Genomic DNA, 27,353 nt, shown 5'->3' with positions numbered 1-27,353 from the left:
GTTGCCATGCTTTAGCGCTCGTCGCAGCCACTGTGTCAATCCATCTCCTTCAGTGTCTTCCCCCTTGTCACTGTCTACCTAGCATAATATCCTTCTCCAGGGACTGGTCCCTTCTGACAAAACTAACTGATGTAGGGAGAAAATGAATCACCATACAGCCGGGATAACTAAGGTATCAGGATAGATAGTGTTAGATTTAGGGAACAACTTTTCAGGAAGATGGGGAGCCCTAGAGGACAGGCTCCATCACCCTCTCCAGCTTCTTTTACTTCAACAAACATTACCTGTGGCCCTACTATGTGTACAATCTCTGTATCGAGGAAAAGGCAGAGACTAACAGAACTCAGACATATCAACAGGTCCCACGCAACGTAACAAGAGCTTACGCTGAGGCACAAAAAACGTGGTATAGTTGGAAGCTCAGAGGAGGTAAAGCGACCTGGGAAATTCAGGAAGATTTCCTGAAGGTGACTATATTTAATTTTAAAAGGATAAATTGAGAGGAAAGGTAGCCCAGACAAAGGGAGAAGGAGCGTGAACAAAGGCCTAGAGATGAGAACGTGTCAGGAAAATAGGTGACGTTACGTGTGCTTGTGGGAAAGGGAAGTAATGGCTGCGTGAGGCTGCCGGTTGGCAAGATCTTGGTTTAAAAGGTCTCTTTCATTGTCCCCAACTCCAGATCCGCCACATCTCAGCCCTTCATACTTGGTAACCACAGGGGGCAGCAAAGTTCCGCAAATGGGAGAATTTTAGGGGTTGGTGGGCTCCAAGGCTCTGCGGGGATCCCAGATTTCTGAGCACACTCTTGTCTAGGGTTCCCCAAAAGTTCTGTTCCCAGCTCTAGTGGCATAGTGGATAGGGCATTTGACTGCTAATCAGAAGGCTGACGGTTCAAACCCCCCAGCCACTCAGTGGAAGGAAGACTGGGCAATTTACTTCCGTAAAGATTTACGCCTCGGAAACCCAATAGGGGTCGCTATGAGTGGGAATGGACTCCATGGCAGTGAGTTTTTTCTTTGGTTTAGGGATACAGCCCGGAGCCCACACTCCAAAGCCCACCTATTCAACCACAAAAGGCCATCCGCCCCGCCCCCTTTCTTACCATCTGCGCCCTAATCCAACCACAAGATCCGTTTAAAACAAGGTTTTAACTTTATTGGGCAGGTTCTCTGATCTTCCACCCTAGACATTAATCCCCAGCCCCAGCCCCACAGAAGCCACGCCGCTGCTCCCTCCCACTGTGCCGCCTGCCCCGGGCAAGGCCTTAGGGATCATTTTGTCCTAACTCCCTTTGGTTCTGATGGGAAAATCAAGACCCAGAGAGCTTGCTCAAAGGTCTGTGCATCAGAGACAGGGCGTCCCTGCCTGTGCCCTGGTCCAGCCCCAGCCCTGCGGAAGCCCGCTCACGTGCGGCCACGGTCACACTTCTGACTCGCGCGGCGGGCCTCGGGCGCGCTGGCAGCCGTACAGCCACTGGATGACGCGCGCGTTGCGCTCCACCACCGACACCGAGGGGCGCCCATCCGGCGCCGAGCCTGCTGCCTCTGCGCCGCCGCCGCCCGTACAGTCTGGGCCGTCTGCACCACTATCGCTCGAAGTCCAGTCGCTGGTGTCCCCGCAGCCGGGCGGCGGCGATGTTTCGGGCTGAGGGCTGGCGTCGGCGCCCCAGCTCTGCGGGGAGAAGCGTTCAGCGCCCAGCACCTCCACCAGCGCACTCTCAAGGCCGCAGTAGTTGAAGAAGCGCTCCTTCTCGGACAGCGGCAGCGAGCAAGTGGGGCACAGCGCCCGCTTTCCGGTCACTTCCGGGGCATCTGCAGGCGCGGATCGCTCCGCTGGGCCCGGGCTGCTCGAGGTGGCGTCTCGGGGGCTTCCCAGAAAGAGACGTCTCACCAGTCCCTGGCCCTTGGCGTTCTCTTTGTTCACCGAGGCCTTGCAGTCTCGCTTCTGGCGGTAGAAGATGAGGGAGTCAGGTCGTGGCAGCCTCCTGCCGCTGCCCCGGCGGGCAGGTCTGGGCGTCCTGGGCGATGCAGGGGGCCCCAGCTCATTGCAGGGGTGTGGGGTGAGCGGCCCGGGTGCCCCGCGCAGGGCTGGCTCCTGGCGCCGTGCTATCACTTGATGCGTCTTAACGTACTTGGCTTTGTCGGCCTCCAGCCTCTCCACGGCGCTGGGGGTCCGTCCTCTGGAAGAGGTGGAGGGAGGGGCCAGGAGCATCTTAGCAGAGCTGGGCTAGACAGTGGCCCATAAGCCGCTGGCGGTAGGCAGCTGGCTGAGGAGCTGAGAACAATTCGCCGGGGCTCCCTGGAGCCTGCAGGGAGAGACGAATGGTTGGGAGAGAGTGGCAGCTATCCCTGCACCTCTCTGGCAGGTCTTTCTGGGGATAGGATCGGCCAGCTCCCTCCCTCATCCAAGTAGGTCGGATGCCATGCCTAAGAGGCAGAGATTCTGGCCATACCTCCTATCCCCCTTATTCAGAGCTATTCAGTGGGGCCTCCTAGGCCACTCAGAGACATATGCCCCTTTGAGGGTGCTCCAATATGGCCACAGAGCCATGCCAAGCAGGCATCGTCGACTGGGGCACTTGGAAAAGGAAGTGGGACTGGTCCCGGCCCAATTCCCGAAAGTGGCCTCAACCGGAAAAAATACCTCTTCCCAGCCCAGCAGCTTTGAGTCCAAGACAAGGAGGCTCGGTAGCCACAGGCTGGCTCCGGCAGGGCCCACCCTTCCCGCCCCCAAGCACCGAGGTCAGGGATATAACCACTGGGTAGGAGCCTCCAGTAATTGCAGCCAACTGCTCCGCTCTGCCCTGTCCGGCCTCTTTGGAAGGAGAGGGTGGTGGTCACCAGGTCATGTCAGCCATTGGCCCGCCACCCACTTTGTGTTTTTGCCAAGGGAATTCTAGAAGGCTCAGCTGTAAACACCACCTTGTCTAACCTCTGCATTTCCATTTCCTAGAAGAGGAAAACTAGCCCACAGAGGAAGGGGCTTACTTGCTGACTCTTAGTCAGGTCTCTTGCCTTGTAGTCCTGAACCAGTTCAGATTCTGTCTCTCTTGTCTTGCAGCACTTCCCTTCTATTCCTACTGGTACAATTACCAAGTAATGTCCGTTAGAAATGGGCCCCCTGCCTCATTAAAAAACTTTCACCCACTGTTTCTTCCCAGTAATCTGCACTAGTAGAAATCTCCCTCAGGGTCCCTGCCCCCTCCTCATTCTGAGATCCTGTGACCCTGTGATCCTCCCCCACCTCCTTTCTGTTGGGGAAGGGGCCATGACGGGTTGTAAATCAAGCGCTGACAGGTTGGTAGGCTGGAACAGAATGGGCCACCCACATGGCTCAGGACCTCCGCCCCAGGGTCCAGCTGAGAGGGGACATATCAGTCCTGGGGGCTGTGGGGACCTTGGATCTAGAGGCAACGAAGGAACAGTACTAACTAGAGATGGGGGGAAGGGAGCCCAGGTGGGAGGCCTGGGGGCAGAAACCCTGCCAACCCCACCTACTCCAGCCCAACCAGTTTAGGTTCCCCAATCCCTTTTCTAGGAGCTCTGGTAGCATAGTGGCTAAGACACTTGCCTGCTAACCAGACGGCTGGCGGTTCAAACCCACCAGCCACTCCTCGGAAGGAAGGTTGGGCGATCCTACTGCCTCGGAAACCCAAGGAGGGGTCACTGTGAGTCAGGTTTGACTCGACGGCACATAACAACAACAATCCCTTTTCTGTTGTTAGTTCCTATGAAGTCAATTCCAACTCGTGGTGACCCCATGCACACAGTAGAACTGCTCCATAGGGTTTTCAAGGCTGTGACCTTTCAGAAGCTGATCGCCTGGCCTGTCTTCCCAGGAACCGCTGGGTGGGTGGGAACTGCCAGCCTTTCAGCAGTAGCCAGTGTCTAACCATACATGTCACCCAGGGCTTCCTCCTTTCCAACTAGGTAGCTTCCTAGGTAGTTAGTGACTGGGAGCCCAGGGAGCAAGGAAAGCCTGGCAGTGCCCCCCTTTCTGTTTCCCCATCACTATATGGGGCAACGGGTCAGATTCCAAGGTCCCAGGAGGGCACTGTGCCTGTCTGACCTCAGACCATTCTTGGTCCCCTCCTCCTCTCCCCAGCCCTGAAGAGCAAGGCTATAAAAAGCCTCTAAACACAGGGACCAAAATAGTCTCCAGTCCACAGCTTCTTCCTTGTTTTCTGGGCTGGTCTCAATGCCCAGCCACCGGCATACCACCCTAGAACTCGCAGAGCCCGTTTTTTATCCTCCGTGCCTTTTCCCACCTTCTTCCAGTCCTGGGGTTTGTGGTCGGAATGCTGCCCAAGACTTTAGTTCCGGAGGTGGGATGTTTTCTGTGCTCACTGACTTGGTTCCAGCCAGCCTGCCCTTGGGCCTGCAGGTCCTGCCCTTCCCCAGCCCTAGGTTCAGCATGAACTCACCTCTCCGTGGGGCAGCGGAATTGCAGGAGTCCCCAGGCAGGTCCGAACTGAGGGCAGGAGGGATGGCAGGGACTGGAAGTAACTTTGGTGGCAGCCAAACCTCACTCTCCACAGGAAAAGCCGAGATAGCCTCCACCTCCCCAGATTAACCCTCGCCTTCCTGACCCAGAGCCTGGCCTCCATTAACTCCTTCCTGATCAGAGTTTCTCAGCGCTAGGAAGGACCTGGGGACCCCGTCCTGCTCCTTTATTGTACAGAGATGGTCAAACAGGCTCTGACAAGTGAAGTGATTAACCGTGGAGTCGCAGTGATCTTGTGGCACAGCCAGGACCCCAAACAAAGTCTGCTGACTCCCAGATTTCCTCCAGAGACCCTGGTCAGCCTGTTTTGCTGGCCTGCCCTTGGTAGATACTTCCACAATCTGAATGGGAAGGCAGAGCTAGTTCTAGTTTTTGTGCTTTTCTTCCCCACAAGTAGCAGGTTCAGACTTGTCCTAGTCAGCTGTATGGATGGTATCAAGCCTGCTCTCCCGTAGGCAAAGCCAGGAATCTGCAGCCTGCAGGCACTGGTGCTGCAAATGTGCAGGGTGAATCTGTCCTGGCAGGTCACGGCACAAAGGTCATCCAGGAGCCCACTGGAGGTGCGTCTGTCCAAAGTCTCTGATGCCAAATGGGATTGGTTGGGAAGAGAGGGACGAGGAGATGACTCTGGGGCCAACCCCTTCCTCCTCTGCCCACCCCCCTTGGGGACATCTTGAGCTGACACAGTTGCTTATCTGACACCTCATCTCTCAAGGTGAAGCGCTGTCCCCACAATGCTGGTGCCTTGGAAGCGCATCCCCCTTCCCAGCAAGTAAACTCCCCAGCACTCAGAACTCCAAGGTCAATGCTTCTACCACAGAGGTTTCTGCCTGCTCTTCAGCTGGCCCCTTCTAAAAGTCCCTTCCCCTCCCTTTGAGCACTTTTCAAAGTTTGCAAAGCACTTTCCCATCTGTGACCTCCTTTGACCCTCCCTAGCACCAGAGACAGAGATGGGGCCACAAAAGGGACAAACCAGCCCCACTTTGTGGGTAAGGAAACCGGATCAGAGGGGCAGAGGGACTTGCCAAATGCCCAGCTCTAAGTCCACATTTTCCACTGTACCCTCTGCCTGTCAGATAAGGTAATGAGCCTGAAAACCAGAAGGCCCATTCCCTGGTGAGAGATTGTTATTACTTAGTTAAAGGGAGCTTTTCGTTTTGCTTTATTTGTCTGTGATAATTCCATATTGTGTTGTCACAGAACTTCTCAACATCTTGCATATCATCACAATTAATCCCTAGGGGACTCTTTGGGGAGTAGATTCTATTATTGTTTCCATTTCACAGCTCAAGAGCCCAAAGTTCAGAGACATGAAAGGACTTATCCAAGCTTACACAATTAAGAATAATAGCTAACTTTTATTGAGAGATTGTTAGATGTTCTTCTAAGTACTTTACACATTGATTAATGTATTGATCTTCGTAACAATCTAATGAAGTGGGTATTTTTATTCTCCTAATTTTATAGGTAAAGGTTGGGGGTGCAGGCTGGTGGCCCAGAGATCTGGTCTTGAAGGGGTTAAGCACTGGCAGGCTGGGCTGGGCCCAGCTGGGATGCTGTCAATGGCAGGAAACCTGGCCTGGGAAGGGGGAGGATGGGGCTGTTGTGTCTGACTCCTGATGCAACCCCCATCCCTTTGGTGTTAAAGGAGCATTTGGGTTTGGTGGAAGGGGGGCCCAACTTCCGGCTAGAGGACAGATGCTGGCTAAGAAAAGGGGGATTCAGGGAACTAGAGGACAGATGCTGGCTGAGAAAAGAGGGGATTCAGGGAATGAGTGCAATGCAGGTGCTTCCCTGGAGCAGCTCCTGATCTGAGGAGGGGGACTCCTGACTGCTGTACACTAGGGAGCCCCCAATCAGAATGCCCTAGGAGCAGCTCTCTATTAGGAATCGTGTGTGTGTGTGTGTGTGTGTGTGTGTGTGTGTGTGTGTGCCTGTCTGTCTGCCTGTCTCTCTCTCTCTCTCTGTGTGTGTGTGTGTGTGGCAGAGCTGGTTTTCAGGAGCTCCCAATCTGAGGGGAGTAGACAGCTGCCTGTCCCGACAGACACTGAGCCCAGAGAGGTGAGTCCAGAGCTTCCAGCACACAGGCAGAGCTGAGGAGAGGTCAAACAGGAAAGGCTTTCTGGGTGAGGGGTCCTGAAAGAGTCAGAGGGTTCAAGAGAAGATGTGGAGGTGGGGCTACATGTGCCTGGCCCCGCCTCTCTGCTACACTTGCTTTGAACCGGATCATCTCTCTTCCTGGTCATGGGTCCCCAGGGAATCCTTAAAGTGGCTCCTTCCGGCCCAGAGCCAGGACCTTAGGCAAGGGGGCGCCTAGTCTGAGGGATACTTCCTTCCTTTCTTGGACCTCATTCCCGGATCACTTTGAGAACTGATCACGAATGGGGCTGAGTCAGAGCCATCTCTTTCCAGAAGAGGGCGGCCAGGAGGATGAGGAGCAGCCTTGTCAGTGTTGGGAACAATAAAACAGGCAGGGAGGCCCTTCAGATCCAGCCCGGGATCCCAGACTCACACTGTCACAGAGGAAAAAACGTGTGCCACCTCCCTCACCCCCAGCTACAGCCCCTACTCCTCAGCCCTCACACCTAAATTCCGCTTTTGATTCCAATCCTGGTCTCCTGCTCACCAGCTGTGTGGCCTTGGAAGAACTTAACTTCTCTGTTTTCCCTCAGTAAAATGGGAACAATAGTACTAGCTCTTGTGTGGTGATACAGGGTGGCTCAGAACAATGACATTACTAGGGAGGTTTGTGTTGGGGGTTGTGGACTGTACCTGGTGACACTGTCAGAGGGAGTGACGCCAAAATGACTGTCTATAAACTTTTTGTGTTTAAGCAGAAATTATTTTTCATAAAAATATCCCTGTAAGGTACAGACAACAAAGATGAACACTTTTGCACATACAGTACTATGTTGTCAGTGATGACAACATAGATCTATGGGTGGATAGATGGGTGGACAGGCTGAACGATTAGATATGTCTATGCAAGGGGGAGTGTGCCCATGACCATGTATAAGGTTGGCAGACAATGTTTCTATAAGCATATTGGTATGTTCTGTAAGAATTCCCAGGTATATGGTAGACCTGACAAGGGACAAAGTTGTAGTCATTTCTTGGCCACAGTGAGTAGTTGGACCTGTGGGCTTGGGACCATGGTCATAGGGGACATCAAGCTCAATTGGCATAATGTACTACACAGAAGCATTGTTCTACATCCTACTTTGGCAAGCAGCAATTAGGGTCTTAAAAGCTTGCAAGCAGCCATCTAGATGCAACAATGGGTTTCTCCTTGTCCAGAGCAAAGAAGAATGAAGAAAACCAAAGATGCATGGAAAACAATTAGTCCAAGGGACTAGTACTCCATGTGATCCTCAGCCTATATGACTATGAGACCAGAAGAACTAGATGGTGCCTGGCTACCACTGTCAACCACTCAGAGGGGGATCTATGTAGGAGATCCTGGACAGAGTGGGAGAACAATGAGGAACAAAACTCAAAAGCTAAAAAAAAAAAAGACAAGGTTTGCTGGTCTGATAGATCCTGGTGAAACCCCTGAGACTATGGCCCCTAGCTGCCCTTCAGGTCTGGAATTGAACCCATTCCCATGGCTTCCAGCCAAACAAAAGACAGACATGTGAGCTGAACATTTATACTAGGTACACTCCTTGTACAGATCCATCATGGGAGAATAGAAGGGCAGTGTATGCACAGGGAGACAACTTTTGGGGCAGGAGTGCATGGAAGGGAACAGGAAGGACACAGGGAAGAGGTAACTATGGGGAGGAAGTAGGAAGAGAGCTGTTGCATTGTGGGAAATTGCAGTCAATGTCATGAGACAAAGTGTATGTGAACTGCTGCATGGAAAATGAATTTGCTCTGTAAACTTTCACCCAAATCATAAAAAAAAAAAAAAAAAAAATCCCTGCAGTTAGTTGTAATGGCAAAAACATCTTCTGAAAGCCCAGTTTATATGTATCAGTATACCTACAAGGCTTAAACTCTATGCTAATTTACCTTTTGAACCTTATAATGCACTCTAGGACAGGGTAGTGTTTCATTCTGTTGTACATAGGGTTGCTATGAGTCAGAGCCAACTCAGCAGCACTTAACAACAACAACAACAACAACAACAACAACAACAACGCGCTCCTGTCAGAGCTGTCATTATTACCCAGTTACAGTGATCCTTCCAGGCACAGGATTTCATCTGCGTGCTGCGGGCTGGTGTTTTTGCGGCTGGTGGTATTTTTATGGTCACTGATTTTATCAAATTTTCTGGTATTTTAGCTACAATAGTGTGGAAATTAGTATATGTGAACCTATATCAATAACTTTTTAAAGAGTGAAGTAGTAATTAAAGGAAAGGAAGGAAACAAAATTTAAAAGAAGGCTTCTACTCAGTTACAATAATGTTGTAACTCAATGTAGAACTATTTTACAAAACAATTTTGTTGTTAATATTCTTATACTCTAAGAAATAATACATTAAAGCAATTTACAACTATATTTACCATATAGTATTCTATGATAAAATTGCTAATAAACATTACTAAGGATCCCTTATGGTCTGGTATGGGGGGGAGGCCCAAGGAGGGGTGGCACCAGGAATTACCACACTTGGTAACACCAACTGTAGCGACACCACTGGCTGAGAAAACTCCCGGCACCTCAGGGTGCCCAGTAAACAGTAGCTGAATGTGGGTCTTAAGTTTTTGGCCTCCACAAACATCTTCCTGACATCTCTGGCCTGGATTTTTTTTTTTTTTTTTTTCCTAATGCCACAGACTTAACTCTCGATTGCTGTCAACAAATCATTTTGAACACCCCGTCTGGGTCCGGTCACCGGATGGATCAGATATGGTCCTTGCTCTCAGGGAGCTCAGAGTCTAAACACCTGGTCACAAAGTGAGATCAGTGGCGCTGGAACAGGGAGGTGACCGAAGCCTGGGGGTGTTTTGGGGAGCCATTTGTTCTGCCTCCTGTGGGTGGGAAGCTTTCAAAGAGCACAGGGGTATCTGAACTGGGCTGGGAGAGTGTTTTGACCAGCAGAGGTGGGGGGAGGAAATAAGAGCTATAGGCAGGCCAGAGGACAGCAGGATCCAGGGTCTCAGGGAGGGCAGGAGGTAAGGGAAGGGGAGAAGACTCAGGGGGATTGGAAAGAAGATGGGGTTGCAGAGAAGAGAGGGCTCTCTGAGGAGACAGAATTTGGTGAGAGAATGAGGCTGAGAGGAGGTAGGCTCAGAAGGAGAGAAAGGAGCTCCAAGGGGGGCTTAAAGAGATGGTAGCCCAGTGAGGGCACTGGGGTTCATTGAGGAGAGTGAAGTTCCAAGGGAAAAGGGGCTTGCTGCGTGGAGGGACCCACCACAGGGAGAGGCGCTGGGCTGGCCGTGTGTGAGCCTCCACAGAGATTACTGCAGCTATCCCCTTATCCGGGGCTTTCCCTTTCGGAAAGAACCTCAGCCACAATAGCCTGGCTCCAGTGCAGGCTTTCCCTCTGAGGGGCGTGGTCTCTGGGCAGAGTGTGGTGCCCAGAATCCACTGCCCAGCATGCATGGAAGAGGGCGTGGCCGGAGGAGAGGGATAAGTGCGGTGGAGGGGTAGCAAACAGGAAGACATCATTAAATATTTTTTTTCTGAGCACCTACTGAACAATGTGAATAAATCAGACACTATTTCTGCTGCCATGAAATTTACAGCCTAATATTATAATAGCAAAACCAATTACTTATTGAGTGTTTACTATGTGCTAGACAATATGCGAGGTGCCTGAGTGGTGCTAACAGTTTACAGTACACTACTAACTGCAAGGTTGGAGGTTGAAACCCACCTGGCAGCACTGTGGAAGAAAGGCCTGGTTATCTACTTTTGTTAAGATTACAGGCAAGAAAACCCTGTGGAGCAGTTCCACTCTGCACCACATGGGGCTGTCATGAGTTGGAATCCACTCGTTGGCAATGGGTTTTTAGGCAATATGCGAAGTACTTTACACACAGTCACTTATTTACTTGTTATAATACCCACCATGGAGTGCTTATTATTACTATTCCAATTTGACAGGGGACTGTGGGACAGAGAACTCAATTTGGCCCTTTGTCTCTGAAAACAGATCTTGAAATTTGCTCTTGGAATAGTCAGGCAACGCTTAAACGTGTAATGAGAAGGGGCTTCGTAGGCCCCACCTGGTAGAAAACTGCAGAAGTGGGGAGGAGCATGATGTAGTCAGTATGTTGTTGTTATGTTGTTAAGTGCCGTCGAGTCGTTTCCGACTCATAGCGACCCCATGCACAGCAGAACGAAACACTGCCCGATCCCGCGCCAGCCCGACAATCCCTGCCATACTTGAGCCCCATCATCGCATATCATACATAGTCAGTATACATATTCACTAATTCACTAAAGGTGGGGATCTTGACCCTTGGAGCTCTCTTTTGGAGCTCCTAGACTAGTGAGAACATTTATGCACTGGAGAGACTGGCCATCCCCGGGGACTATGGAAGTCTTGTGTGGTAACCTCTCCTAGACATTGTTTGATGCATCTCTTCACTTGTATCTTTCTTTGTTATAATAAATGAGTTACTATAATTGTAGGTAAATGGAGATAAATGGAGAAAAGATTGAAGTTGTCAGGGATTTCATTTTAGTTGGATCCACAATCAACGCTCACGGAAGCAGCAGTCAAGAAATCAAACGACATATTGCAGTGGGAAAATCTGCTGCAAAAGACCTCCTTAAAGTGTTTAAGGAAGACTAAGGTGCACCTGACTTAAGCTGTGGTATTTTCAATAGCCTCATATGTATGTGAGAGCCGAACAACGAATAAAGAAGACCACAGAAGAACTGATGCATGTGAACTGTGTTGTTGGTGAAGAATGCTAAATGTACTATGGACTGCTAGAAGAATGAACCAATCTGTCTTGGAGGAGGTATAGCTGCAATGCTCCTTAGAAGCAAAAATGGCCAGACTTCGTCTCTTATCTTTTGGTCATGTTGTTAGAAGGGGCTATTCCCTGGAGAAGAATATCATGCTAGGTAAAGGAGAGGGTTAGCGAGGAAGGAGAAGACCCTCAGTGAGATGGATTTTCCCAGTGGCTCTGACGATGGGTTCAAGCACGGCACTGATTCTGAGGATGGGGCACGGCTGGGCGGTGGTTCACTCTGTTGTACACAGGGTCACTCACTCTAAGTCAAAACTGACTTGACAGCACTTAACAACAAGATTAGTGTAGGTAATAGCGAATTTTGTGAGCTGTGATAGAGCTTTAACAAGCACACAGGGCAAGGAGCCTCTGACTTAGCTTGAGATGCTCATTCACGGGAGGGCTGGGCAAGCAGTCCTAAGGACAGAGTTCTAACTTGTGAAGACCCAGCTCTAGGTAGCTGAGTGACAAAGAAAGGCTGCACAGGCAGTCAAGGAAGGACAGAGGCCTTCTAGCTTGTGACTTAGCCCAGGGAGGTAGAGGGAGAGAGAGAGAGAGGGACTGGCTGATCTGGTCTGATGTGCAGAAGTTGGAGACTCCTGACTCTGCAGTTGCCTCCTGAAGACCTGGCTCAGGACGGCTGGGGATGAAGTCTGACCCAGCTCTGAAAGGCTAGGATGGAAGAGAGAAAGTGCTGTGAAGGAAGTAGTTGTCTCTGATGAGGAATGGAAGGAATGAGGAAGAGGCAAGGAGAAGGCTGTGTCTACTTCCAGCTGGCAATTGTTCATGCTAATTCTTACCTCACAGTTGGTGAAGGAGGTGCAGTTTGACCACCTTGCTCCTTTTGTAGTACAGATGGTGACAATGTAATGAAGAACCAGGTAAAGAGAGGTGAAGTCACTCACCAAAGGCCACACAGCTTGTGGATGGTAGATCCAGTACTCTAGAGCTGGGCCCTTAGCTACTGGACCACACAGCCTCCCTCCTTTCTGCTGCTCAGGCAGGGCTGGAGCAAGTCAGCTCTCATGATCTGCTGGCCTTACTGCTTGGCTTGCTCAGTCAATTTGCAGAGCTTCCGGTGCTGGACGGAAGCAAGGATCCGAACAAGGGAAGCCCCGAAGGCAGACATTGCTCCAGTCCCCCTCACTCACACCTTCACCTTCACATCCTCATTAATTCCATTTCCGCCATCCCCTTCCACCACTGTCTTCACCAAGGTGCTTTTAGATTGTGTGCAAGGAACAAAAACCACCCAAAGTAGACTAAGTAAAATAGGGGGATACACAGAAAAAAAACAGATTTCTCATGGAATGCAGTGGCAGGAAATCTATCCTATCACCTTACTAAGTATACCTTCATAATAACAAAATTGAAATATATGTATTAACTTGATGGAAAGCCAACAAAAAAATCAAAGATGACTGAATTTATTATTGAGCATGTGTGGGTATTTTACCACTGGGTCAGCAATGTTGGATGACTATGAAAATAAAGACATATGTAACTGACAAATTATTACATCCGTGGAAAATATTTCCTTGCCTTGATTTCAGAAAAATGGTCCATTGTGTTATGATAACAGAAAGTTTCACATAATTTGTGTTCTCTTGAGAGTTATGCCTATTTAGACAACCTCTCTTCAGTCTTTTTTTTTTTCCCAATTAAAAAAATTTTAATTTGGAGAAACTTTGCTGAAGTAACTAGAATTGAAAATAAAATTCTTAAAGCAATCCTTAAACTTAGAGGTGAACAATGCATTTTACACATATGACAGAGAATCACCTACACAGAAAATACTACAAGATATTTTAATGTCACCATAAAAATCCTTAGCCCTTATATCCCAGTTCTTTTCTTTCTTTCTTTTTTTTATGTCCCAGTTCTTACTATCTCCTTAAGCAATGTCTAGATTCATAATGGTCATGGAAAGAATTGGCATCCTGCTTCCTGCATAACATGCATCACCTTCATTTGCAAATTTGAGAGTAAAATGCATTGTTTAATACCGCAGCATGTTCCTCAGCCGTCATATGCTATGATTGCAAAACCATGCTACAAATTGGAACACGAAGTGAAGCAAGAAAATGGACGCTCACCATTGCTAGGAAACAATCCTTCGATAGGCATGGATCTCCGGCTTTCATGCTCTCTGAGAGGAAGGATTTGACAAGCTAATTAAGTTGTCGTTTCTCTTACCTAAGTGCTTTCACCACTCAGTCCTCACCACACTCCAAACAACGTCTGTCTCCAATGTCAGCAGCAGCACAAACTAGAAGGCTTCATGGCATTCAGATGCAGGAGTCTTGTTTAGAGGACATAGGGCAAGAGCTGTGGACACGCATTTCCCTGGGGTTGAATGTGTGAGAGCAGATGTTGAGGGTTCCAGCTCACACTGTGCAGCCTTGAGCACAGGAGCCTGAGTGGCAGATGCTCATATGGTCTTTAATAAATTCCTTTTTTGGGGTTTTGGGTATGTAAGTCCCTTTAAAGGGCAGGGAACCCTCTAGCCAGTACTAAAGGTGGTGCTGAGCTATGACCAGGATGCTGTTGTGTCATATTGAATATACCTGACTATGGGGACCTACCCTTTTATGCACGGGGAGGGCAATTCTCAAAGAAGGGAAGGGTGAGGGCTGCAGATACCCCAAAAGGTGGGTATTGTAACCACCATCCTAACATCATAGCATTATAACTAACACCTTAATATTACCATGGGATTATAATCATTACCTTCTCCACTGTCCTTGTCATTTCCCCATTAACCTAGCACTGTGAACTTCTGTGGTTTTTGCCATTTAGTAGTTACTCACCTTTCTTCTCACCACTCATCTGTCAGTTTGTCAAACTGTGGTAGCTTGAGTGTTGCTGTGAGGCTGGAGGCTGTGTCATGAGTATTTCAAATACTAGCAAGGTCACCTGTGGTGGACAGGTTTCAGTGGAGCTTCTAGATTAAGACAGACTACAAAGAACAAGACCATGCCCTCTGAAAAAAAAAAAAATAGCTACTGAAAACCTTGTGAATAGCAGTGAAACACCATCTGATATGTTACTAGAAAACATTATGAGTAGCCGTGAAACATTGTCTAATACAGTGCCAGAAGATGAGTCTTGCAGGTTGGAAGGCACTCAAAATACAACTGGGGAACAGCTGCCACCTCAAAGTAGAAAGGACTTTAATGACGTGGATGGAGTAAATTTTTCAGGACCTTCATTTGCTGATGGGGCACAACTCAAAATGGGAAGAAACAGCTGCAAACATTCATTAATAATTGGAACTGGAATGTACAAAGTATGAGTGTAGAAAAAAGAAGCTGTCAAAAATGGAATGCATAAAGATTGATATCCTAGGCATTAGTGAGCTGAAATGGACTGGTATTGGCCATTTTGAATCAGACAATCATATGGTCTACTATGCCAGGAATGACAAATTGAAGAGGAATAGTGTCACATTCATTGTCAAAAAGAACATTTCAAGATCTATCCTGAAGTACAATGCTGTCAGTGATAGGATAATATCCATTCACCTACAAGGAAGACCAGTTACTACTACTATTATCCAAATTTATGCACCAACCACTAAAGCCAAAGATGAAGAAACTGAAGAGTTTTACCAACTTCTCCAGTCTGAAATTGACCAAACATGCAATCAAAATGTATTGATTATTACTAGTGATTGGAATGCAAAAGTTGGAAACAAAGAAGAATCAGTAGTAGTTGGAAAATATGGCCATCATGATAGAAACAACACAGGAGATTGTATGATAGAATTTTGCAAGACTAATGACTTATTCATTGCAAATAACTTTTTTCAAAACATAAGCAGAGGTTGTATATAGTGGACCTCACCAGATGGAATACACAGGATCAACTATATCTGTGGAAAGAGGCTATGGTGAAGCTCAATATCACCAGTCAAAATAAGGCCAGGAGCTGACTGTGGAACAGACCATCAATTGCTCCTATGCAAGTTCAAGTTCAACCTGAAGAAAATTAGTCTATGAAATATGTCTATGAAAATTAGTCTATAAAATAAGTCAATGGAAGCCAAAATATGACCTTGATTATTTAAAAAAAAAAAAAAATTCACTGCTGTAGAGTCGACTCCAATTCATAGCAATCCTCCTTGGGTTTCTGAGGCAGTATCTCTACAGAAGTAGATTGCCCAGTCTTCTTTCTGAGGAGTGGCTGGTGGGTTTGAGCCACCAGTCTTCTGGTTAGCAGTCAAATGCCTTAGGCACTACGTGACCAGAGCTCCCACCTTGATTATATCCCACCTAAATTTAGAGATTATCTGAAGAATAGATTACATGCATTGAACACCAATGACCAGATGAGTTGCGGAATTACATCAAGAATGTCACACATGAAGAAAGCAAATGATCATTAAAAGACAGAAAAGGAAGAAAAGACCAAATGGCTGTTGGAAGAGACTCTGAAACTTGCTCTTGAATGTAGAGTAGCTAAAGAGAATGGAAGAAATGATGAAATAAAAGAGCTAACAGAAGATTTCAAAGGAAAGCTCAAGAAGACAAAGTAAACTATGACAGTGAAAGGTGCAAAGACCTGGAATTAGAAAACCAAAAGGGAAGAACACACTTGGCATTTCTCAAGCTGAAAGAACTGAAGAAAAAATTCAAGCCTCGAGTTGCCATATTGATGGATTCTATGGGTAAACTATTGAACAATGCAGGAAGTATCAAAAGAAGATAGAAGGAATACACAGAATCACTGTATCAAAAAGAATTGGTCAACCTTCCACAGTTTCAGGAGGTAATACATGATTGTGGTAGTTAAGTTTGTGTGTCAGCTTGGCTGGGTCTGGTTGAGTGCTGGGCAACTGGATGTAGTTATTCCCCACAGTAAGATTGGTAATTAATTACATGATGGAATCTATTGGAGCAGCTGAGTAGCTGCCTTAGGGATGTGGTCTGCTTCCAGTATATAACAAGCAGCTTTGGGAATGGTCTCTAGCCTATGGCATGCTTGAACCCTGCATGTAGCCATGTCGTTGTCCAGCAGCCTGCCATGCTCTGCCAACCTTGGGACTTTCAATGGACTTGAGTTAATGGCCTGCCATGTGGTTTGGTAACATCGAGACTGTGCCTTTTTACTTGTCAACCTTGGGTTTGTCACCTTCAGCAGCCAGCAGCTGTCTGAGTGAAGAAAAGCCTCTAGCTCCAGTAGGCCAGGAACAGAAGCAGAGCTGAAGCCCAAGGTTGAGGGACTTTCACCCAGCCCGTAGAGCCTGGCACTTTGAACTCAGACTTAAAGGCTCCAACCTGTAAGAGAATAAACTGTTTTTATTTTATTTATTTATCCTTTTTGTTCAAGCCATCCCATTTGTGGTATATTCCTGTCAGAGCAGCACTAGGTAACAAGAACAATGATCAAGAACCAATGGTATTAAAGGAAGAAGTCCAAGCTGTACTGAAAGAACTGGGGAAAAAACAATTCTCCAGGAATTGACACAATACCCGTTAAGATGTTTCAACAAATGGATGCAGTACTGGAGGCGCGCACTCATTTATGCCAAGAAATTTGGAAGACAGCTACCTGGCCAACTGACAGGAAGAGATCCATATTTGTGCCCATTCCAAAAAAAAGGTGATCCAACAGAAAGTGGAAATTATTGAACAGTATCACTAGTATCACATGCAAGCAAAATTTTGCTGAAGATAATTAAAAAATGGTTGCAGTAGTATATTGATAGGGAACTTTCAGAAATGCAAGCTGGATTCAGAAGAGGATGTGGAATGAGGGGTATCATTGCTGATGTCAGATGGATCTTAACTGAAAGCAAAGAATACCAGAAAGATGTTTACTATGTTTATCAACTATGCAAAGGCATCAACACTAGAGATCATAACAAATTTTGGGTAACATTGTGAAGAATGGGAATTCCAGAACACTTAATTGTGCTCATGGGGAACCTGCACATAGACCAAGAGGCTGTCATTCAAACAGAACAAGGAAATACTGAATGGTTTAAAATCAGGAAAGGCATGCATCAGGGTTGTATCCTCTCAACATACTTAGTCAATCTCTATGCTGAGCAAATCATCTGAGAAGATGGACTATAAGAAGAAGAACATGGCATTAGGATTGGAAAAAGAACCATTCACAACTTGTGATAGGTAGATGATACAACCTTGCTTGCTGAAAGTGAAGGTGGCTTGAAGCACTAATTGGTGAAGACCAAATACTACAGTCTTCAGTATGGATTACACCTCACCATAAAGAAAACAAAAATCTTAACAACTGGACCAAATAGCAACATCATGATAAATGGAGAAAAGATTGAAGTTGTCAGGGATTTCATTTTACTTGAATCCACAATCAACACCCCTGGAAGCAGTTGTCAAGAAATTAGACATCATATTACACTGGGAAAATTTGCTGCAAAAGACTTCTGTAAAGTGTTAAGGAGCAAAGATGTCACTTTGAAGACTAAGGTGCACCTAACCAAGCCATGGTATTTTCAATTACCTCATAAGCATGTGAAAGGAAGATCAAAGAAGGGTTGATGCCTTTGAATTGTGGTGTTGCTGAAGAATAATGAAAATACCATAGACTACCGGAAGAATGAACAAATCTGTTCTGGAAAAAGTGCAGCCGGAATGCTCCTTAGAAGCAAGAATAGCCAATGTACCAAATTTGAGTGACCAATATGGCACCATTGAGGATGAGAAAGACATAGAGAGGTACATGGGAGGTACAAACAACAAAGATGAAGCCTTTTGCACATACAGTACTACGTTGTCAGTGAAGGCAAACATGGGTATATGGATGGATAGATGGGTGGACAGGCTAACGATTAGGTATGTCTATGAAATGAGGAGTGTATCCAAGAACATATATAGGGTTGGCAGACAATGGTCCTATAAGTTTATGTGAATGATCAGAATTCCCAGGTGTATAGTAGAGCTGACAAGGGGCAAGGTTGTGGTCACTGCTTGGTCACAGCCAGCTACCCAGAGGGACCAAGTAGTTGAACCTGTGGGCTTGGGACCATAGTTGCAGGGGACATCAAGCTCAATTGGCATAACATACTATACAAAACATTGTTCCACCACCTACTTGGTGAGTAGCGACTGGGATCTTAAAAGCTAGCAAGCTGCCATCTAGATGCAAAGATGGGTCTCTCCTCATCCAGAGCAAAGAAGAATGAAGAAAACCAAAATTCATGGAAACAATTAGTCCTAACGAGTGGTACACCATCCGATCTGCAGCCTATACAACTATGAGACCAGAAGAACTAGATGGTGCCTGGCTACCATTGTCATCCACTTGGAAGGGCATCTATGTAGGAGATCCTTGATAAGAGAGGGAGAACATTGTGGAACAAAACTCAAAATCATTTGGAGAAAAAAAAAAAAAGGGTGGGGACCAGGTTTGCTGGTCCGATAGAGCCTGTTAGAACCTATGGCCCCCAGCTGCCCTTCAGGTCTGGAATTGAACCCACACCTGTGGCTTCCAGCCAAACAAAGTACAGGTATATGAGTTGAACATTTACCTCAAGTAGATACACTCTTTGGAGAGAACAATCATGGGAGAAAGAAGGCTGCTTATGCACAGGGAGACAGCTCAGGGGGCAGGAGTGCATGGAGGGATGGACACAGGGAAGAGGTAACTATGGGGAGGAAGTGGGAGGGGAGCTGTTGCATTGTGGTAAACTGTGGTCAATGTCACGAGACAAAGTATATGTGAACTGCTGTATGGAAAGTGAATTTGCTCTGTAAATCTTCACCCAAATCACAATTAAAAAAAAAAAGAAAAAGAATGGCCAGACTTGTCTCATCTGCTTTGGTCATGTTGACAGAATGGACTAGTTATGGGTCAGCAAAAAAGGGGAAGACCCTCAACGAGTTGGACAGACACAGTGGCTGCAACCATCAGCTCAAGCACAGCAACGATTGTGGGGACGGTGCAGGACTGGACAGTGTTTCGTTCTGTTGTCCATAGGGTCACTATGAGTCAGAACTCACCCCACAGCACCTAACATCACCACCACCACCACCACCACCTTTCTTCTGGCAATCTTATCTTGATCTTGGCCAATATCCCACTGTTGGTCTCTGTGCTTCCAGAGTCCTGAAACTTGATTCAAGGTGGGGCAATTTACCTAGGATTATGTCAAAGCCTGTCACATTTCTCTGGCCACAGAGATGGGTATGTGACTCAGTTATAGCAATGAGATTTTGTTGGGACTAATGATACCAAGATTCTCTCTTTTCCCTGCTGTGTGAAAACCTGGAAGGGTATAGCCCTGAGAGTAGAGCCTGCCTGGTGACAGAGGCAACAGAGAGGAAACAGAATTGAGAGTTACAATGTGAAAACCAATCTTGATGATTTGAGTCTTGGTATCCAGTCATATCTGAAGCAAAACTATACATGGTTTTTACAGTTGGGTAACCCAATACATGTTCTTTTGGCTTAACCCTGGTGGTTTGTTTTCTCAGTCACTACCACCAATACTTACTGAGCAGCTGTGGTGGCGCATTGGTGAAGGCATTCATCAGCAAACCAAAAGGTCAGCAGTTCAAATCCACCAGCCGCTCTGCAGGAGAAGGTGAGGCAGTCTGCTTCCTTAAAGATTTACAGCCTTGGAAACCCTATGGGGGCAGTTCTACTCTGTCCTATAGGGTCTCTATAAGTCAGAATCAACTCGATGGCAGAAGGTTGCTTGTGCTATTATTTATTTATTTTTTTTTGGGGGGGTTAATCCAAAATAAACCAGATGGAAATACATCAATCTCTCCAAAACTAGCATCATTTTCTTCACGTGCATTGACCACATGGAGCCTTGGTTTGCTTACTTTTCTGACCCATCTCCACACCGATTTCTCAGGTATTCTGACCAAATACCTCCTGATTTATTATAAAGCTGGCCTCGAAGTGCAGTAAAGTTATTTGAAGGAGTTGGGACACTGAAGGTCTGGTCCTGACTGCCATTAACTCACTCATGATCTGGAGCAAGTTCTTTCCTCTCTAGAGCTTCAGATTTCTCATCTGTGAAAAGGAGGGAAGTGGATTAGACCAGGGGTCCCTAAATACCACCCTTTGGGTGGATTCCAGTTGTCTACATGGGTGATTTGTTAAAAGATACCTTCCTTCTATCCTCGGAGGACCTAATCTAGTAGCTCTGTGGTGGGGCCAACAAGAAAAGAAGGTAACACTAGCTCAGGCAGCATTTATTGATGTGAATATGGTTTAGAAATCCTAAATTTAATGACATTACTACATCTTGCAGCCAAAAGTAGTTCTAATAGTTTTCTTGATTGCTTGACTGAAACTAGGACTCAAATATGGGCAATGAGAGTAAAATGCCAGCATCTTCCTACCTCATGTCCTAAGGCCTAAGGATATAATCCACTCACTGCCATCAAGTTGATTCTCACTCACAGTGACCCATAGGGTTGCCATGGCTGTAAAACTTTACAGAAATAGATTGCCTCATCTTCCTCCAATGGTTTAAACCACCAACTTTCTGATTAGCAGCCAAATGCCTTCACCACTGCACCACCAGACCTCCTTTGCCTAAGGATATAGGAGGGGATCTATCATCTGAAATTGCATATACTCCCCTGCAAGATCTATGCTACAAACTCAAACTATGCTATGAAAGGAGCAAGGTGAGCAAACCCCATGAATTGAATTGAATTGTGTCCTCCAAAAATATATGTTGCAAATCCTAACCTCTATACCTGTGGTTATAATTCCATTTGAGAATGGGTTTTCTTTGTTACATTAATGAGGTAGTATTATTGTAGGGTGTGTATTAAATTAGACTCATTTTAGATATAAAAGGAGCAGACTGAACAAGCAACCAGGCAAGTAAGCAGAGGTGGGGGAACATAGTTGCGACACCACATGAAGATCCAAGGAACCAAAGAACAAGGATCTTTCCCAGGGGCAACACAGAGAAAGGGTGCCTTCTCCTACAGCCAGCACTCTGAATTCAGACTCCCCAAACTGTGAGAAAAGAAATTTCTGTCTGTTAAAGCCATCCTCTTGTGGTATTTTTGTAAGAGTAGCATGAGATAACTAAGACACCTATCTTTATCATTAACTGTGGCAAGAATTAGCATGAATCCAATACCCAGCTGAAAACAGACACAGGTCTCACCTTCCTGCGTCTTCATACCTCATTGCCAGCCACTTCTGTGGAAATTCCTCTCTCAGACCCTAACCACCCAGTGTTAGATAAGACCACATCTCCAGCTATCCTGAGCTGGGTCAAAACATCCCTGGTCACTTGAGGCCAGGTCGCTGGGGAGCAGCTACAGACTCATGAGTCTGCACAACTCCTGTACTTCAAATCAGCTGCCCCCTGCTCTGTCTTTCTAGTCTCTTGGAACTAAGACACAAGCTAGAAGGATGCAGTGTTAGACTGGGTTCTCTAGAGAAACAAAACCAGTAAAGCTTATATATATAGAGAAAGAGAAATTTATCTTAGGAAAATGGCTCACACATTTATAGAAGCTACCAAGTCCAAAGTTCTTGCATCAAACATCAAGCTGGAGGCTTTTTCTGACTCATGCAGCTGCAGGGGCTGAGGAGCTCAAGGTTGGCAGGCAGTATACTGGCTATTGACTCCAACGAATGACAAATCCAAGATCTCCAGGCCAAATGGAGGATTGTTTGCTCATGGACAACTGTAGGCAGCACAACAGAATCCTGATCCACAGAAGAGTGTCTCTTTTCCCAGGATGTCCATAAATATACTGGAAGCAGGCCACACCCCTAGGGAAACTCCCCTTCAATGATTGGCTGCTCGAAACATATACATCTGATCTCATCATGGGAATAACTACATCACAACTGCTTAAACCACACAGAATTTTGGTCCAGCCAAGTTGACACACAGTTCCAACTATCACAGGACACAAAAGACTTGTACAAAGAAAACTTGAAAACACTACTTCAAGAAACCATAAGAGATCTACATAAATGGAAGAATATACCATTCTCATGGATAGGAAAATTGAACACTGTGAAAACGTCAATTCTACCCAAAGCAATCTATACATTCAATGCAATCCCAATCCAGATCCCAATCAACATTCTTTAAGGATATGGAAAAAACAATAAACATCAATAATAATTTTATATGGAAAGGAAAGAGACCTCGAATAGGCAAAGCACTATTGAAGAAGAGGGAGCTCTGGTGGTGCAATGCCTAAGGCATTTGACTGCTAGCCAGAAGGCTGGCAGTTCAAACCCGCCAGCCACTCTTTGAAAGGAAGATTGGGCAATCTACTTCCAAAGTGATACCACCTCAGACACCCAAAGAGGGGTCACTATAATTCAGATCTGACTTGATGGCAGGGGGGTTTTTTTTTTTTTTTTTTTTCAGTTTTATTGAAGAAGAACAAAGGTCTCACACTCCTGGATCTCAAAACCTGCTACACAGCCACAGTAGTCAAAACAGCCTGGTATTGGTCCAATGACAGACAGATAGACCGGTGGAACAGAATTGAGAACCCATAATAGATTCATCGACCTATGGTCAGCTGATTTTTGACAAAGGACTGAAATCCATTAAATTGGGAAAAGATGGTCTCTTTAACAAATGGAACGGACAAAACTGGATAACCATTTGCAGAAAAATGAAACAAGATCCGTACCTCACACCATATACAAAATCTAACTCCAGATGGATCAAAGACTTAAATGTGAAACATAAAACTATAAAGTTCCTCAAGGAAAAACTAGGAGCAAGTTTAGGGGCCCTAATTTATGGCATAAATAGACTGTCAAGCATAACCCAAAATGCACAAACTGCAGAAGATAAACTAGATGAATAGGACCTTCTAAAAAAAATTAAATTTTTATGTGCTTCCAAAGACTTCTCCAAAAGAGTAAAAAGAACTTACAAATGGGGAAAAAATATTTGGTGATGACATATCTGACAAGGGACTTATCTCTAAAATTTATAGAAAATGCCAACACCTCGACAACAAAAAGACAAATGGTCCAATTAAAAAATGGGCAGAAGACATGAACAGAGACTTCACTAAAGAGGATATTCAGGTGGCCAAAGAAACACATCAAGAAATGTTCACAATCATTAGCCATTAGAGAGATGCACATCAAAACAACAATGAGATACCATCTCACCCCAGCACTAATAGCAAAGTTCAACAGGACAGAAAGTAACAAATGCTGGGGAGGATGCAGAGAGATTGGGACTCTCATACACTGCTGGTGGGACTGTAAATGATACAACTGCTGTGGAAAGCAGTATGGCAATTCCTTAAAAAGCTGGAATTAGAAATACCATTTGACCGAGCCATCTCATTACTAGGTATACATCCTAAAGAAGTGACAAGAACAGATATATGCATACCCACATTCATTGTGGAACTATTTACAATAGCCAAAAGATGGAAACAACCTAGGTACCCATCAACAGAAGAATGGATACCCAAACTATGGTACATTCACACGATGGAATACTATGCAACACTAAAGAATAATGTGGATGAACTTGGAGGACATTACGCTGAGTGAAATGAGTTAATTACAGACAGTCAAATATTTTATCAGTTCATTAAAAAGTCAAGGAAAGGTTTATATATGGAAAGAAACTTTCTTTGTTGGTTACCTGGTGTGGGAGGGGATGGAACACTGCAAAAATTAAAAAATTAAATAAAAATAAAAGAGTGACTAAGGGCCATAGCCTCAGGGGTTCTACCAGTCTCTATCAGACCAGTAAGGATGGTCTTTTTTATGATTTTGAGTTTTGTTCCACATTTTTCTCCCACTCTATCAAGGACTTTCTATTGTGATCCATTTTACAGTGGTCAGCACTGGTAGCCAGGCACCATCTAGTTCTGGTCTCAGGGTCGTGGAGGCTAATTGGAGAGAAACTAATAATTGCATCTTAGATGGCTGCTCACAAGCTTTTTTTTTTTTTTTTTTTAATTGTGATTTGGGTGAACGTTTACAGAGCAAATTCACTTGCCATCCAGCAGTTCACATACACTTTGTCTCGTGACATTGACCACAATTCTTCACGATGCAACTGGTCCCACCTCCTCCCAACAGTCATCTCTTCCCTGTATCCTTCCCTCCATGCACTCCTGCCTCCTGAGCTGTCTGCCTGTGCATACACAGTCCTTCTATTCTCCCATGATTGTTCTCTCCAAGGAGTGTATCTACCTCAGGTAAATGTTCAACTCATATGCCTGTCTTTTGTTTGGCTGGAAGTCACAGGAGTGGGTTCAATTCCAGACCTGAAGGGCAGCTAGGGGCCATTGTCTCAGTGGTTCCATCAGGCTCGATCAGGCCAGCAAACCTGGTCCTTTTTTTTTTTTTTTTAATGCTTTTGAGTTTTGTTCCACATTGTTCTCCCACTCTATCCAGGCTGTCCTACACAGATTCCCCCTCTGATGCTCACAAGCTTTTAAAACCCTAGTCTCTACTCACCAAAGTAGGACACAGAGCATTGTCTTTATGGACTATGTTGTGCCAATTGACCTTGATGTCCTTTGTGACTATGGTCCTGAGCCCTCAGGCCCAATGCCTCATTCCCTAAAGGTATTTAGTTATGGCTAAGAAGTTTTCATAACTTTGCTCTCCATATGCTCTGCTATTCATGGATGAATTTGTAGCCCATATAAATACATAGGTAGAAATAGCCTCAGACAAACCTATATATAATCATGGGTGTAGTCCCATTAGCCTTCCCATGCCTGTTTAGCTTGCAGGTACCCACTTGTATCAAACAGCCCTTTTCTGCAGCACTCCCAATCCTTACTTGTCCAAGTTTTTTTTTCCCTTGTTATTTATTTTTTGACTTTTCACAATCAAACATACAAAATAATTTACTTATTCACACTCATAAATAAATGTCTCTCTCCACTAGATGTAATTCCAATGAGAACAAGGATCTTTGTTTTGTTCACTAGAACAGTACCTGGCATAACAGAGGGAGATCAGTAAACTTGAATTATGAATAAATTTTGAAGACTGTAGAGGAGGCTAGGGAGGTAGACACAACCTTTCAAGGAAGGGCTGCTGTGGGGAGCACAGTGAGAAGACCACCTGCAGCTGTACATCCTTCAGGGTCTGTTTTGGTTACCTGGTGCTGCTCTAAGAGAAAATACCTCAAATGGGATGGCTTGAACAAACAGGAGTTTATTCTCTTACAGTTTGGAGGGTTTAAGTCTGAGTTCAAAGTGCCAAGCTCTAGGGGCTGGGTGAAAGCCCCTCAACCTTGGGTTTCAGCTCTGCCTCCTGCTTCTGGCCTACTGGAGCTAGAGGCTTTTCTTCACGCAGACAGCTGCTGGCTGCCAAGACTGACAGACCCTAAGTTGACAAGTAAAAAGGCACAGTCCCGATGTTACCAAACCACATAGCAGGCCGTTAATTCAAGTCCATTGAAAGTCTCAAGGTTGGCAGAGCACGGCAGGCTGCTGAATAATGACATGGCTACATGCAGGGTTCAAGTGTGCCATAAGCTAGAAACGATTCCCAAAGCTGTTTCTTATGTACGGGAAGCAGACCACATCCCTAAGGCAGCTACTCAGCTGCTCCTATAGATTCCACCATGGAGTTAATTACCAATCTCACCATAGGGAATACTACATCCAGCTGTCCAGCCACTCAACCAGGCCCAGCCAAGTTGACACACAAACTGAACTACCACAGGGTCTGTTTCAGTTGCCGAGAGTCCCCTCACCTGTATATGGTGAGTAAAGGAGGCAGGTATTGAAAAGTCTGGCCATTTCAGAGTACGGGACACTGACAATCGTCACTTCAGAGCTTTGTGCCAGGTTGATAGGGATTTTGCCGGCTCCTGCATCACAGTTCAGCTTCCTCCTCTACCCAGTCCTGTGTCCTCCCACTTCCTGGCACAGGAGATGTTCCCTAATAAACAACTTGCACCCTAAACTCTCTCAGTGTCTGCTTTCAGAGAGTGAAGCCCATGACACCAGCAACGCCTTGCCTTGAGGACATACCCAGCTGCCAGCAATGACCCAGCATCTCTCCAGCCCTCTTCTCACATCCCTTACAGAGACCTCATGGCCATGTTGAGGGGGCTTCTGAACAGCACCTTCTATTGATCTCTTTCTCTTCCATTTGAAATTTAGACACCCTTTCACATCTCTTCTCAGCATTCATTCTAAAAACAAACATTAAACCTATTATTAATTTGTTAACAAATATCAACAAATTTGGAGACTCGTTAATTTTCAAAAGGCTACAGGAGGGAGCTGAGAAAAGATCTTTGCCCCATAAAGGGTCCAGACCCTGAGCTGTTTGCCCCTCTTCGGACTCTGGCGGTTCAGTCATAGCCAGAGAGGCCACCCCTGTCATAACTTAAAAAAAAACAGACAAACCCCAAAACAGAAAACCACCTCACTGCCATCAAGTCAATTTCAACTCATAGAGACCCCCTTTGGTGGCATAGTACCTAAGGCATTTGACTGCTAACCAGAAGGCTAGTGGTTCAAATCCACCAGCCACTCCTCAGAAGGAAGGTTGGACAATCTACTTCCATAGTGATACTGCCTCAGAAACCCAAAGAGGGGTCGCTATGAGTCAGATCCGACTTCGTGGCAGTGAGAGTTTTGGGTTCCCAAGGTAGCAAATATCTGTTGTTGTTGTTGTTATTTGCCGTCGAGTCGGCCCCGACTCATAGCGACCCCTCCTTGGGTTTCCGAGGCAGTATCACTACGGAAGTAGGAATGCCCAACCTTCCTTCTGAGGAGTGGCTGGTGGGTTTGAACCACCAACCTTCTGGACCACCCAAACCAAACCAAACTCACTGCTGTTGAGTCAATTTGACTCATAAACGACCCCTCCTTGGGTTTCCGAGGCTGTATCTCTACTAAGGAAGTAGATTGCCCAATCTTTCTTTTGAGGAGTGACTGGTGGATTTGAATCGCCAGCCTTCTGGTTAGCAGTCAAATGCCACCACAGCTC

At 46.0% G+C, this 27,353-nt stretch overlaps 1 protein-coding gene across 1 annotated transcript; it reads right to left on the bottom strand.

The window, feature by feature from the left end:
• Nucleotides 1-1,419: 1,419 nt before the first annotated feature.
• Nucleotides 1,420-2,945, bottom strand: FAM110D (family with sequence similarity 110 member D). The gene is given in 2 exon segments (XM_007935763.1): nucleotides 1,420-2,305; nucleotides 2,932-2,945. Coding segments are annotated over 2 exon segments (900 nt in total).
• Between the last annotated feature and the right edge of the window lie 24,408 nt (nucleotides 2,946-27,353).

This window comes from Orycteropus afer, unplaced genomic scaffold (genome assembly GCF_000298275.1).
Source record: "Orycteropus afer afer isolate SDZICR_OR568_19922 unplaced genomic scaffold, OryAfe1.0 scaffold00031, whole genome shotgun sequence".
NCBI classification, from domain to species: domain Eukaryota; kingdom Metazoa; phylum Chordata; class Mammalia; order Tubulidentata; family Orycteropodidae; genus Orycteropus; species Orycteropus afer.
This window is presented reverse-complemented; position numbering and strand designations above follow the sequence as displayed.